The 15,567-nt window shown below is 44.8% G+C and overlaps 1 protein-coding gene across 5 annotated transcripts in view; it reads left to right on the plus strand.

Annotated features, from left to right (window-relative positions):
* Positions 1–15,567, plus strand: part of BTAF1 (B-TFIID TATA-box binding protein associated factor 1) — a 58,020-nt gene that overhangs the window by 29,324 nt on the left and 13,129 nt on the right. For all 5 annotated transcript variants that reach the window (XM_075843242.1, XM_075843245.1, XM_075843244.1 and 2 more), the window contains 7 exons: positions 166–308; positions 850–1,024; positions 2,295–2,498; positions 2,707–3,133; positions 12,506–12,696; positions 13,655–13,805; positions 13,960–14,069. In XM_075843242.1, coding sequence (XP_075699357.1) covers positions 166–308; positions 850–1,024; positions 2,295–2,498; positions 2,707–3,133; positions 12,506–12,696; positions 13,655–13,805; positions 13,960–14,069 — 1,401 coding nt within the window. The remainder of the gene's footprint in view (positions 1–165; positions 309–849; positions 1,025–2,294; positions 2,499–2,706; positions 3,134–12,505; positions 12,697–13,654; positions 13,806–13,959; positions 14,070–15,567) is intronic.

Consider the following 15,567-nt stretch of genomic DNA (forward strand, 5'->3'; position numbering starts at 1 on the left):
TGCAGCATTTCTTCACTGTAGCGAACAATGGTGGGTGACCAATTGGGGGTACATGTAAAACACCATTTTTAACGTTTTTATTGAAAGGGCACATAACCCATGAGCTGTATTTTAGGTTAGGCTTTGAGGAAAGTTACTAAATAAAGCTTTTCCATTTATTTATAGGAAAAAGCTGGTTCAAAACTCCGTCAAGGCCAAAGCCAGACTAAAGAGGTCACACAGGAGTATATCGCTGGCTCAGACAGTGTGACTGAAGATCCTTCCATTAGGGATTACTTGGTGATCCGCGCTCGTATGGCTGCCGCAAAGTCAGTATAGCACTTTAAAATCAGGAATAGGTTTTTAAGCCGAAATATTTATAAGGGGAAATGTAATAAGACATGCAATAGTTGTAGCTAATCCTATTTTGGATAGCTGCATTTTCATGGCACCTTATTAAAACGATGCTAGGAAGCCTCCCCCCCCCCCCCTACAAATTGTTTGTTGAAAATTAGGTCAAAGACCATTCAATCAGAACTAAAAGCCAATTTCTTTATTCATGTTCACAATATGGGAAAAAGCGTTCTCTAACCTAGCGATATCCAGCTGTTGCATAACTACAACTCCCAGAATGCCCTGACAACCTGAGCCTATTAGGGAGTTGTAGTTTTGCAGTAAATAAAGAGCCGCAGGTTGGAGATCACTGCCACTTTATAGCTTTTTGTTTGATATAACTTTCATACAGTTTTTTTTTTCTTTTTAAATATTAAAATCCGGAGAAAATTACTGAAAAATCAATCAGCCACAATATGGTTTAGTTTAGCTGTGGTGCATATCAATAAGCTGCTTTTTCAATCTCCCCACTTCTAGATTGCTGGGATCATTATGCTGCTGTATTTGTGATCCCTGTGTAAACACGGCCTCTCAGGAAATAAAGCCTGCCGAATCGTTGGCTCAGTTGCTCCTCTTTCATCTGAACTCCAAGTCGGCCTTACAAAGGATCAGTGTGGCCCTTGTTATCTGCGAGTGGGCTGCATTGCAGAAGGTAATGAAGTGGGTTTGTTTTTGTTTTTTTAAACCTTACAAAAAAAAAACACGGCTGCATGCATTTCAAAATGTGCAAAGCCGCAATAACTACTTTCCAAAGGCATTGCTGGGAGTGTCAGGGCCTTTGTTTTATCTTTGCACAATCTGATATTAATTTTTTTACGTCAGACCCTGGCCATAAGTATTACACCCACCCCCCCCTTATAAATACTATTGCCTATGTAATAGATCTAGATCCCTATATGTATATATTGAAGTATATCTAGTTGGAAACCTCCATGTTTTTGCATTAGGATCAACCGCATTGGCCCGCCATGCTAGGTGCTTACATTAGATTCAGGAAACCAGACAATTGCTCTTTATCTTTCTCCTCACCAATTACCCCCAAAAAATCTGCTACTGTACTGGTAACCCCATTTATCAATGCAAGGTTACAGAAGGGGTGACCATGTGTGCACCCTAAGATGTCAGACAGGGGAGTATGAACCTTTGCCTCCCTGACCCTTCTACCTACCTCTAGAGGCATTTTTCTTTTCCTCTGTCTTCTACCAGCTGGTTATCTGTCCGTTAGCGGTTTCATTTCCCCCTGGAGCCTCTGCCTTTTCTCTAGGGGGCAGCCTACCGAGCTTTCAGACTGCTCTGGCCTCCCACACCTTCCAAGGGCATATCCTGACCAGCGGGGCTTCTCCGCATTCATTATCTTACGTCAGCAGCAAGCAGAAATTTAGGCTGGGGCTTCTACACATCATAGGGTTCAACTTAGATTACGCCTACTTCTCATTACATGGGCATGCTGAGACAGGAGGCACTTCTCTTCTCGAACTGTTACAAGGGTTTGTCGCATTGATGGAACAGAACAAATTCCTGTCCTCCATCGACATGCGCGCAATGCCTACCCCAACGTTCCTATTGCCATGTATCACCAGTTTTTCCTTGTTTTTTTTTTTTTTTGTTTTTTTTTTCTATAGGTTCTACGTTTTTCCAGTTTGTTGCCCTTGCCTTTTCGAGCTCACTGCTGCCCCCAGTGTTTTCACTAGGTTATGGCGGCTCAGCACCCAGACCCTCATCGATCCAAAACTCTAAAAGGTCTCTGACATATCAAAAGTTTGCTGAAAGTGCAGTCACTCTTAACTTTAATGGCTAGTTAGTGAGTTGTTGGATTTGTACACCCCATAATAGAGGGGGTTGGGGGAAGTTCATATCAAACTTTATATTTTAAGTGTATTCGTAGAATTTCCTTCCATGTTATCCGTTTTTTTTTAAACTAGGAATGTAAGACCGTAGTTCTTGCGGTCCAGCCACGTCTACTTGCTGTTTTGTCGGAACATTTATATTATGATGAAATAGCGATTCCTTTCACCCGGATGCAGAATGAGTGCAAGCAACTGATTTCCTCCCTTGCGGATGCCAACATAGACATTAGCAGCAAAGTAAACTGCAGTGTATTTACAATAGACCAATCTAATGAACTGGTGAGTGTTTTGTGGATGCCAAGAAATGTGGTGATGTCTTTTATAGTAATAAATTCAGGCCATGTTCGCAAAGTTCTTGCTTTCTAAATCTGCCTTTAAAACGCTAATGCTTTGTAGAATTAAAGCTCACACTTTATCAGGGCAATTATTTGAATGAGGTTGTCAGTTCAACCAAGCAAATAAACTGACGTGTTTGGTGTGTTCCTAGGTAACTACGCTCTTCAACGAAGCAACAGCACCTCTGCGGGACAATGCTAACGTTTACCAGCAACTAGATGGAAAAAGACAGCAAGTGCAGATGACTGTATTGGAAACCAATCAGGAATGGCAGGTCCTTCAACTGAGAGTGCACACTTTTGCTGCCTGTGCAATAGTCAATCTCATGCAACTCCCAGAGAAACTTAATCCAATAATCAAGCCATTAATGGAGGCTGTGAAAAAAGAAGAGAACAATGTGGTGCAGAACTACGCAGCTTTATGTATTGCTAAACTGCTTCAGCAATGTATCTCAAGGACTCCTTGTCCGAACACCAAAATTGTTAAAAATCTTTGTAGTTCTGTGTGCGTGGATTCCAATATCACCCCTTCTGTGAGCCGTCCTGCCCCAGCCTCTAACAACACAGATCATCTCAAAGGTACGTTTTTAGTGAAGCTCCACTATATGGAGTATAACATTGAGTAGCTACTTGAAAAGTTGGAATAAGCCTGTACAGGACAGACTAAGTGTACGGCCATCTGTTTGTGGCTATAGTAAATGTCTGTTCAGAGCTTACTTGCAGAATACTGACTACCATAAAAGCTGCCTGTATGATGTCCGCTGGGAAGTGGCAGAGACATTGGTTTCCTTGCAGCATGTTGCCCTGCATGTAAAGGGAGTCATTTCTAATATACAAGGAATTGCAATTTAAAGAATCTCTGACTGGAGCTTGTTTTACTCTGCAAATATTATATACATTTTCTTGATGATGAATTTAAATGTTGACTTACATTGGTCCACATATAGTCATGTTTTCTTTGCCACTCTGCCCTGAAGGCCAGCATCCCGGAGTCGCCTCTTCACTGTAGACATTGACACTGGCGTTTTGTGGGTACTATTTAATGAATCTGCCAGTTGAGGACCTCTGAGGCATCTATTTCTCAAACCAGAGACTCTAATATACTTGTCTTGTTGCTCAGTTGTGCAGCGGGGCCTCCCACTTCTCTTTCTACTCTGGTTAGAGCCAGTGTGTGCTGTCCTCTGAAGGGAGTAGTACACACCGTTGTGGGAAATCTTCAGTTTCTTGGCAATTTCTCGCATGGAATAGCCTTAATTTCTAAGAACAAGAATAGACTGTCGATTTACAGATGAAAGCTCTCTCTTTCTAGCCATTTTGAGAGTTTAATCGAACCCACAAATGTAATGCTCCAGATTCTCAACTAGCTCAAAGGAAGGTCAGTTTTATAGCTCCTCTAAACAGCAAAACTGTTTACAGCGGTGCTAACATAATTGCACAAGGGTTTTCAAGTGTTTTCTAATCATCCATTAGCCTTCTAACACAGTTAGCAAACACAATGTACCATTAGAACACTGGAGTGATGGTTGCTGGAAATGGGCCTCTATACACCTATGTAGATATTGCATTAAAAAACAGACGTTTGCAGCTAGAATAGTCATTTAGCACATTAACAATGTATAGAGTGTATTTCTGATTAATTTAATGTTATCTTCATTGAAAAAAACAGCTTTTCTTAGAAATGTCCTTATTTTTCAAAGTGACCCTAAACTTTTGAACGGTAGTGTATGTATGTGACTTCTGGCGGGTTGTGGTGTTTACTTTTATTCATAACTTCAAGCTTTTCTCTAATTGTTTTATGGGCAATCAAAAACAAAGCGCATCAAAGGAAAAGCACAAAGGAGAGTTCTGTTATTCTTCCTGAAAATTCATGACTAAATTTACTTTGGGTGTTACCGTTCTCCTTGTCAGTATTTTGTGTACTTGGTCTTACAGGAGGTACTGATTGGACAGTGTCAGTTTGTAGGGACCTGCTCTTTGGTAACTCCCAGTTGTCTGTTTACTCATGCAGTTCAAGGAGGAATAAGAGCACTGACAACAGTTCTAAGAACACATATCCCCCCTTAAAATACTAATCCTGCGGCACAACACTAACAAGTCCTCTGATCCACCATATCCAATTCTAATATGGTGTATTTATTTTTATTTCCTGGCGCTTTATATGGTACAAATATATTCTACAGTGCAGTACAGATATTTTCTTCATTCACATCAGTCCCTGAGGGTTGTCGTCCTTTGCTCCCCACCAGTGTCCAACCTCACCACAGCTGCCTCACGGAGGAGACTTCCCTCCCCATCCTTCTAAATATGTCTTCTCTGCGCCTGGTGCACTGTTCCCTGGCACTCAACTACACTCTTCTCATCACTCCTACAGTGCTGCTACAGGGGGTGGGCACAGACTCCTTCCTTGGAGGCACCTTAGGTGGGATCCCCTATGTCTTGCATCATGATGTTTTGGGCTGCCATCTATGCTGCTCTCCACCAGGGGCTGTACTTGCACCTCTTCTACTGGCTAGCGATTGATTTGTAGCATTCATTTCAGTGTCATCTCCCACTATCTGCTTCTCAGACTAGCGGGGACACAGCATTACAGCTGCTGCTGTTGGCGCTAGGACTGTCCTGTTCGCCTCAGCGGGTAAAATCGTCCTTTTGGTACCCGTAAGGGAGTTACAGCGCTGCCTCTTGTAGTATATGGAGTGGTTTTATTGTCACTAGTTTATTTTCCCAGCGGCACCTGAGTAACATGGTGACTCCTATACTGCCATGTCTAACGCCAAAAGAAAATGCTCCTGACCGGTATCTTATGTAGTTCACACTCTGCCTGTTCCACATGTGGTAAAAAAAATATTTAATGTGGTCAACCTACTCCTCAATGTGAGTCATGGGGTTTGACATGCCAAGCATCTGTGGATGCCCAGCTATCTCCGCATACGCCGAACCGCAATGGGCTCGTGACCTCTCCAATCTCACCCGTCCACGATGGGCATCTTGGTTCGCCTTGCTGGCCAACCTTCTGAGGACTCTCCATCCACATCGCCTTTCCGTGCAGACCTCCTAAACAGTTTTAGATCTGTGCAGTCTCATCAGTTTTCCCTCCAGGGAGCTTATCAGCATCTTCCACTCGCTGGAAACTATTTTGAGGGTGAACTCTCGAATTCCAATTTTGGAGCTGAATAAAGAGCAGACTTCCAAGTTTGCTCCTACGGTGGACCGTCTCATCACTGCGGTCAGATAGCTTAGATCTTATAGGTGTTGACCTATCCCGAACTGTGGCGACTGTCACCTTCCTTTGAAACGGTGAGGGGAATAATTTGTGCGACAGCAGGGGCAGAGTTTAAAGAGTTGGTCTTGAAGGAATGGAAACCACCTGATAAGGCCCCATGCACACGACCGTAAAAAAACCTCAGTGTTTTTGCGGACCGCAAAAACGGACCCATTCACGTTCATTGAACGCGGACACCTTTCCGTAGCACTACGGAAGGGTGTCCGTGCCGTGGAAATGTTCCTGGAATTATGGAACATGTCCGTTCTTTTGCATTTTGCGGGCCGTGCTCCCATACTTTTTGTATGGGAGCACGGCCCGAAAATGCGGCTGTCAGTCGCCGGCCATGCCCGCAATCGCGGGCCGTGATTGCGGGCACGGTCGTGTGCATGGCGCCTAAGAAATTAGCCCAGACCTTCTGTATCTTTTTCCAGTGGATATTTCCTCCAAAATGGGTGAGGTCTTCGGGTGTGGATCCTCCAGTCTCCTGTCTGGCCAAGACCCATTACTCTTCCTATGGCAGACTCTGCCTCATTCCACAATCCTTTGGCCCATTGCGTTGGCTCTCCAGGTTCTTCCTCCTTTAACCCCTTAGTGACCAGCCCATTTTAGGCCCTAATGACCAAGCTATTTTATTCGTTTTTCTATAGTCGCATTCAAAGAGCTATAATTTTTTTTTTCGTCTACATAGCTGTATGAGGACTTGTTTTTTGCGGGTTTAGTTGTACTTTTTAATAGCACCATTTTTGGGTACATAATTTTTTTATTAACTTTTTTGGGGGGATTATAAAAAAAACCTAAAATTCCGCCATTGTTCTATGCGTTTTTAAATTGACGCCGTTCACTGTGCGACGTAAATAACATGTTCCCTTTATTGGGTCTATGGGTCGGTACGATTACGGCGATACCACATGTAGAGGTTTTTTATGTTTTACGACTTTTGCACAATAAAAACACTTTTGAACTAAAATTATTTGTTTTTGCATCGTCTCTTTCCAAGAGCCGTAACTTTTTTATTTTTCCATCAATGTAGTGATTTTTTGGGCTTGTTTTCTGCGGGACGCGACGTAGTTTTGATTGGTACTTTTTTGGGGTGCATGGGACTTATTCATTTTTATTATGACTTTTTTGGGGGGCAATGGAAAAAAATTGCAATTTCGCCATTGTTTTTTGCGTTTTTTTTTCGGTGTTCACCTTGCGGTTTAAATTACATATTAACTTTATTAATGGAGTCATTAAGGTCGTGGCGATACCATATATGTGTACTTTTAATTTATTTTTTTACACTTTTACTAAATAAAACCACTTTTTATGGAAAAAATGGTTTTATTTATTTTTTTACTGTACTTTTTATTAATCTTTATTTCACATTGCTTACTTATTTTATTAGTCCCACTAGGGGACTTTACTGTGCGATCTTCAGATCGCTGCTATAATGCTTGGTATACCAGTGCATTATTGCCTGTCAGTGTAAATCTGACAGGCAATCTGTTAGGACGTGCCTCCGGCGCATCCTAACAGGCGTATGTCCAGGGCAGACCTGGAGGCTTTCATCAAGCCCCCGGCTGCCATGACACCCCATCGGAGACCCGCGATTGCATTCGCGGGCCGCCGATGGGTGACAGTGGGAGCTCACTCCCTCTGTAAACAAAGTTAAATGCCGCGGTCGCTATTGACGGCGGCATTTAACGGGTTAAACGGCCGCGATCGAAGTAAACTTCGATCGCGGGCGTTGGAGCAGGAGCTCAGCTGTCATCAGACAGCTGAGCCCCGGCTCCAGCCTGCATGGGAGACCCGTGCAGGCCTTAGACTAGGCTCACGTGAAAAGGCGTCAGCCTAGCCCAGGGGTCTCAAGCACGCGGCCCCTGGGGCTGTCATCTGCGGCCCGCGGGACACAGAGCCAGTAGTATCGGCTCATATATGGACAGTGTCTCAGGGTCTTGCCCAGAGCGGAGCAGAGCGCTGGTGTCGGCTCTGCTCCTGGACATCGCTGTCCACATATGAACAGCAATGTCTGGGGCTTCCCCAGAGCCGGAGTCCCGAGCAGAGCGCTGGTGTCTGCTCCGGGACACTGTGGAATTCCCTGACATCGCTGTCCACATATGAACAGCGATGTCTGGGGCTTCCCCAGAGCCGGAGTCCCGGGCAGAGCGCTAGTACAGGCTCTGCTCCGGGACTCTGTGGAATTCCCTGACATCGCTGCCCATATATGGACAGTGTGTCAGGGTCTTCCCCAGAGCGGAGTCCCAGGCAGAGCGCTATTATCGGCTCTTCTCCGGGATTCTGGGGAAGCCTCTGACATCGCTGTCCATACATCGACAATGATGTCAGGGGCTTCCCCAGAGCAGGAGTTGCCCCTGACATCTCTGTCCATATATGGACAGTGATGTCAGGAGCAGAGCTGGAATCCCAGGCAGAGTGGCAGAAGCGGCTCTGCTCCGGGACTCCAGCTCTGGGGCAGCCTCTACAGAGGGGACTGGGGCAGCCTCTACAGAGGGCACTGGGGCAGCCTCTACAGAGGGCACTGGGGCAGCCTCTACAGAGGGCACTGGGGCAGCCTCTACAGAGGGCACTGGGGCAGCCTCTACAGAGGGCACTGGGGCAGCCTCTACAGAGGGCACTGGGGCAGCCTCTACAGAGGGCACTGGGGCAGACTCTACAGAGGGCGTGTGGCAGTATCTGAAGAGGACACTGGCATTATCTAGGGGTGTGTTGCATTATCTACCGAGGGCACTGTGGCCTTATCTACCGAGGGCACTGTGGCCTTATCTACCGAGGGCACTGTGGCCTTATCTACCGAGGGCACTGTGGCCTTATCTACCGAGGGCACTGTGGCCTTATCTACCGAGGGCACTGTGGCCTTATCTACCGAGGGCACTGTGGCCTTATCTACCGAGGGCACTGTGGCCTTATCTACCGAGGGCACTGTGGCAGCATCCACAGAGGGCACTGTGGCAGCATCCACAGAGGGCACTGCGGCACTATCTAAAAAGGGGCTGCCCAATCTTGACATGTGTGCTAACTGAGCCGCCGGACTGCATTTAGTGACACTTAAACTGGAAAGCTGGATTGTTGAAATAAGCACGTTGAGAAATATCTCAAATTTTAAACCTAGCGGTATTATTATAGTAATTTAGTATTCTACTGGTAATATAGTGTTCTAGTAGTTCAAATAACTAATTGAGTAACAATAATTTTGTATTGTATCAAATTTGAAAGTAATGCGGCCCGTCAACTTCCCATTTTTTCTATATGCGGCCCACTTACCCGACCGAGTTTGAGACCCCTGGCCTAGCCTAAGGCCCCTTATTGAGGAACGTAAAAAGGCGTATTGTTGGTCACTAAGGGGTTAAGGCCGCTGGCTTGGCCTTCTGGCTAATCTTTGATTCCACATGGGTCAGCCGAGCATCTACTGAATGAGCTTGCTAATTCAGTCATGGTCTCTATTGAGGGACACCCACTAAATATGTGGTGAATCTCATCACCTTTTCATAGCTACAAAATCTGTGTGAAGCCTCCCTGGATGCGGGTTGCTTTGTGGCTCGCTCTGCCACTCCTATGGTTGTCGTGCACCAGACGGTATGGCTCAGGTGCCGGTCTGCTGACAGTGCTGCTTCTAAACACTCCTTGACGGCTCTTTTCAGTGACTCCCATCTCTAGAGCTTGCTTGGACGAAATCCTCTTGGAAGCAACACTCCCCTGCCTCAACTAAGCTCACGATCCTAATCCTCGGTAACCAGGACCTCGTTTTCGTTTCTCTCATTGATTCCTTGGCCCACCGGCATCTGAATAGCAGTCCCACTAGGATGCCAAGAATAGACCTTCCTTCAAGCCCCGTTCCTCTTGGCGTTCCTGACCTCAGGCCGCTAAGCCTGCAACAGGTAAGACGAGTTCCCTTAAAGAGGCTCTGTCACCAGATTTTGCAACCCCTATCTGCTATTGCAGCAGATCGGCGCTGCAATGTAGATTACAGTAACGGTTTTATTTTTAAAAAAACGAGCATTTTTGGCCAAGTTATGACCATTTTCGTATTTATGCAAATGAGGCTTGCAAAAGTACAACTGGGCGTGTTGAAAAGTAAAAGTACAACTGGGCGTGTATTATGTGCGTACATCGGGGCGTGTTTACTACTTTTACTAGCTGGGCGTTCTGATGAGAAGTATCATCCACTTCTTCAGAACGCCCAGCTTCTGGCAGTGCAGATCTGTGACGTCACTCACAGGTCCTGCATCGTGTCAGACGAGCGAGGACACATCGGCACCAGAGGCTACAGATGATTCTGCAGCAGCATCGGCGTTAGCAGGTAAGTCGATGTAGCTACTTACCTGCAAATGCTGATGCTGCTGCAGAATCAACTGTAGCCTCTGGTGCCGACACGATGCAGGACCTGTGAGTGACGTCACAGATCTGCGCTGCCAGAAGCTGGGCGTTCTGAAGAGAAGTGGATGATACTTCTATACACAACGCTATACACAACGCCCAGCTAGTAAAAGTAGTAAACACGCCCAGATGTAACACACATAATACACGCCCAGTTGTACTTTTCATTGGATAGGTGTTTTCAGAAACTCATGGCCCAGGGCTTTTGGTCCCACCAGGAAGCCATTGTCCCCATCAACTTTTTATGAACGGAGGGTCATTTTCCTCTGTCACTAGACAGTGGTTGACAATTTGGTTGTGGATTATCTCAATCACGATTGGGTCCACCCAGTGGAGTGGGCACTTCATCACAAGATGTTTGAACAAATCTGTTCCAGGCGGGACACCCCAGACGTAGACTGGCCAGGTCCCCTTCTACGCACTTGACGCTCCGGTGGCTCCATATGATCAAGTCACCTGGATTTACTGGTTTCCCCCTGCTGCCTCCTCTCAGCACCTCAGGGGGATCGAGGCAGATGGGGATATTTTGATCATCCTCGTGGCTCCGGACTGGACCGCACCATTGATATGCCGACGTAACTCTACTTGCCGATTTATTTTCCCAGGCGCTTGCCTTTTCGGCACAATCTGCTTTCAGGGGCCTTTTTTTATTTTTTTATTTTTTTTCTTCTCTTTCCCAGAGTTTACAGCCGTTACGTTTAACATGGCTCTTGAAGCCATTGTGCTGAAACTCCACATCATTGAATGGAGCGGCAGGGCACATGCATGTCCGCCATACCACTTTAAATTCTTTCTCACTCATCGAGCAATTAGAAAAAAATGTGGGTTTGGGACAGCCGTGCCAGTGATTGGAGGGGCCCCCCAATGATCATTATTTCTTAACTATCATGTGGAAAATGATAATTTAAGGGGTTTAGCACACTTATCTGGGTACCTAGGTAACTTGGACATGATCAGGACAGGCTTTTAACTAGTGCTGGGTAATTAACAAAATCACAATTAGGCCTTATTCACACGAACGTGTCCGTTTATGCGCACGTAAAAAACGCAGCGTTTTGCACGCGTTGCAGTTCCGTGTGTCATCAGTATGTGCTGCGTGGCTGCATGATTTTCACGCATATTCCATCCTTATGACACGTGGTTTGGATGTTTAGAAAAAAATGAAGGAAGTGCTTTTATTTTTTCCTTTACTTATCTACTGTTGCACGAATCACGCGTGACACATGGAAGTGCTTCAGTGTGCTGCACGTGATTTTCACTCCCCCATTGACTTCAATGGGTGCGTGATGCGTGAAAAACGCCCAAGTATAGGACATGTCGTGAGTTTTACGCAGCGGACATGCGTGAAAATCACGGAATGTCTGAACGGCCTCATTGACTAACATAGGTCCGTGCGACGCGCGTGATTTTCACGCGCGTATCACGGACGTTAAACACGTTCGTGTGATTAAGGCCTTAATTGAACATGAACCTTGGTTACGATTAATGATTTAGTCCACACCCCCTATTTGCATGTCATACCATTGCTTTTATATATCCCCCTGAGCCTTCTGTATACTACTGTATATAAATTACCCCCTGACCGCTCCACCACACAGTATAATGCCACATAGCTGCCTCAATAGTGCCTAATAAAATACATATTCACCTAACTTCGTTCCCACGACGAGTGGAGAAGATCTCTGCTCCTCCTGTCAGTGTGGCTTGGCTTAGACGGGTACGATGTCACTGCCTCGCGCAGGTCTGTGCCAAGCTACGAGTGGCCGGCGTTACATAAATACAATGGTAGGCCAAGAAGCAGTCCGCTCCCTGCTCTACCATTTACTAACTGTATCTGCGTCCTGATTACGTTTAAAGCCGGGGGAAAAAAATTAACTGAAAAAACAAAATGCAGAAATAATTTTTATTTTTTTATTTTATTGTAGTCCTAACGTGTGTGTGTGTGTGTGTCTCTTACTTTTTTCCTTGACCATAGAGGATGCCCTCTTGCAGGTCTAGGTGTAAAAGATCATTAGGAAGTTCTCTGTACTGTCTAATTATATATTTGTACCTTCGATTGCCCCAAAGTCTTTTTTTTTTTCTAAACTAAATAGCCCCAAGTCTGTTAACCTTTCCCAGTACAGCAAGCCACCCATTCCCTTAAATTTACCATGGTCTCCTTTTTCACCTGTTTTGGTTCAGCAATGTCCTCCTTCTACACGGGTGCCCAAAATTGTTCACAATATCAAACGTGGTCTCACTAGTGATTTGTATAGAGGAAAACAATGTTCTTGTATTACTTATTTGCAGTATAACAGACTTTATCTTTAAAGGATTGAATTCAGAAAAAGACGGAGCCTGTCACACCGTCACAAAACACAGAGGAATAATTACTCTATACAGACATCAACAAGCTGCTTTTGCAATTACTAGCAGACGGGGCCCGACTCCTAAAGCTACAAGATCCCAAGTGGCGGACTTGCACACAGGAAGCGGAGTCCAAACGCCTACAGACAGCGACGAGGTATTTATATCCTTGCATGTGTAAGGCCACTTTCACACGGCAGTATTTTGGTCCTGATCTGTAAGCTAAAACACAGAAGTGCAAATCTTTCCCTTACTTAGTCAATGGAGGTTCCACTCCTGGTTTTGGAAAAATACTGACCAATACTGCCATGTGAAAGAGGCCGTACTGTTTAACATTCAGAGGGAGACTATCCCTACACTCAAATTCCAGGTATAGTACAGTGCCACAAAGATGTGATTGCCACTACACAACATCTTTAACCCCTTCCCTACTAAAATGTATATAGCTGGCAACCAAGCTTTAACGCTAGTCCCCGTACATTTACAGCATTCTTAGAGTAGGCACCGCACTTGTGGCCTGTTTTGCACCCGAGTGGGGGTTGTGGTCACCATGACATTGCCTTGTGTTACGAAGGTTTAAAACACTGTTTTTAATGTTAGTTATTTTGTAAACTCCCACCATTAATCATTAAAAGGGATCACCTTCCACGCAAAGCTTAAAGGAAAATCTTTTTTTATTTTTTTTCAGTACTTTGTAATTACCTCCCCTGCCGGTGGGCGCAGTTCATATGTAATGGTTGATGGTGGTTGCATCAGATAATAGGCTTATATTCCCCTAACTCACTTTGAATCTCCAGACACGTTGTCATAGCTGATAATTGTATGGTTCAATGTTTTTTCCACTTTTCATATGAATCTTGTATTCCAACGACATGCAAACCATTCATCCCTCAGTAGTCCTCCGAATGCATAGATGGTCAAATAACGGCACAGCTGTTAAACTGTACAGATTTAGTGCTACTAGGGATTCTACTAGTTTGATACAACTGCACTGCGGATTCTGCTAGTGAATTGGGTTTTGATTTAAAAAAAAAAAAAAAACACCTGATAGTTTAGTAAAAAACAAAAAATGGGTCTTCTATAAAAAAAAAATTTTTATATATTTTTTTTCCTAGAATCACAAGCAACACTTAATCCAGAGACGAGGTGCAGAATACACTCTTGCAACTATTGCAAAACACTTTGCGTGTAATTTAGCGACAGGCCTGCCACATCTTTGGGAGGCAATAGTTGGACCGCTAAGGAACATTAACATTGATGGTTTTGGTAAGTGTCCAGTATTCAGTTTAATTTTGCATGTAACTATTATTTGAGGAAGGATTTGATCGGACTATATTGAATTTGATTTGAGTTCTCGCTGCCAGAAGTTGATCGTTTTGCCAAATCCTCAAGTAACTTACGAAAAGTGTTTATGTTGTAGATGGCAAGCTGCTCTTGGAAAAAGGAGATGAGCACGCCCAGGAACTAGTCAACAGTCTTCAAGTGTTTGAGGTCACCGCCTCCTCCATGGGACCCAGCCTTCACCCCCTGGTAATTCATGAATCTGAAGTGAAATATACACTCAGAGGTGGATGTATGTACATTAAAATTAATATAGTTGCTAAAGTACCAAAAACGGAAGTTTAAAATATGATCAAACTTTGGTGTGTTCCTCTAGTCTCCCAGCAGGCCGGCCTCCAGTGATAACGCTGCAGCCCATGTGAGCACTAGTGTTTCCCATTGGTTGCTGCAGTCACATGGGATGAAACGTCATCCCAGGAGGACGAGCTGCACTGCGAACAGATGGGGAAACAAGGAGCCATCGTTATGACTATGCCAGGGAAGTTGTAAAAAAGCAATATGACCTATCTTGAGGCAATGGGAGATGGGAAAAACGCTGCAAACGGCTTTTTTTTTTTTTTTTTTTTTTACGCATTTTTGTGAAGAAAAAAAAAAAATCCCTTTGCCTGTTGAAGAGGTAAAAAAACGCCCCAAGAAACACGTGTGGTGCAAAAAAAACGGAGCTGATTTTTCTAGGCAGAATTTTCTGCCTGCAAAAAACTGTGAACTAGGCCTTAGGGTGGAAGTCCCAGTACTCCACAATGTATCTAAATATTAAGACTTCTCAAATCCCCATAAGGTTTGAAATGTCTTAAATTATTTAAAGGGTAACAACTTCAAATTTTATCGGTCTTGGTCTGAGCACTGAGACCTACACCGACCGCTAAAACGAAGCTGCAGAAGGGGGAGCGCTGAGCTGCTTTGTTTCAGATCGGCTTTTCTCGGAAAGCCGAGCAATTTGTGTACGGGCTCAATAGAAAGTCTATGAGCACCTGATCACTTTCAGAAGTTTTTTGAAAGTTTAGTTACCATTTAAAGGGGTTGGTTTAGCTTAGCATCATGTAATACTATAATTCCCCTGCAGACAAAATGTATAGCTGGACGAATCTTCCCCTAGCAAATTCAGCTGTGTGTCCACCCTTAATCATTAGGAGTCCCTTAAAGCGACCCAACATTTTAAATATGACTAGGTATATGGAGTAATATTTACCGAACACCTTCCACTTGCGCCCCTCTGCCATGGGTCCGCCTCTTTGGGGTCCCTGCTGTGTTCTCCCAAAATGGCCGCAGCGCCCCACTGACTGAGTTTGACGCTCCCTCTGTTCTTGTATTGGCCAGAGCTACTCACGTGATCACTTCTGGAAGAACAAAGGAAGTGACTTCGACTAAAACCCCATGCACACGGCCATGCCCGTAATCACGGCCCGCAATTGCGGGCATGGCCAGCCGCCGACGGCTGCCTGCATTTTCGGGCCTTGCTCCCATACAAAATATGGGAGCACGGCCCGTAAAATGCAAAAGAACAGACATGGTCCATAATTTTCTGAACATTTCTATACGGCCCGGACACCTTCCTGTAAACAAACGGTAAGGTGTCCGTGCACAATAGAAGCGAATGGGTCTTTAATTGCTGACCGTAATTACGGACATTTTTACGGTCGTGTGCATGGGGCCTAAGTTTGAAATGATGTGGCCATTTTAGGACAGC

Source organism: Rhinoderma darwinii, chromosome 11 (assembly GCF_050947455.1).
Source record: "Rhinoderma darwinii isolate aRhiDar2 chromosome 11, aRhiDar2.hap1, whole genome shotgun sequence".
In the NCBI taxonomy this organism is placed as follows: domain Eukaryota; kingdom Metazoa; phylum Chordata; class Amphibia; order Anura; family Rhinodermatidae; genus Rhinoderma; species Rhinoderma darwinii.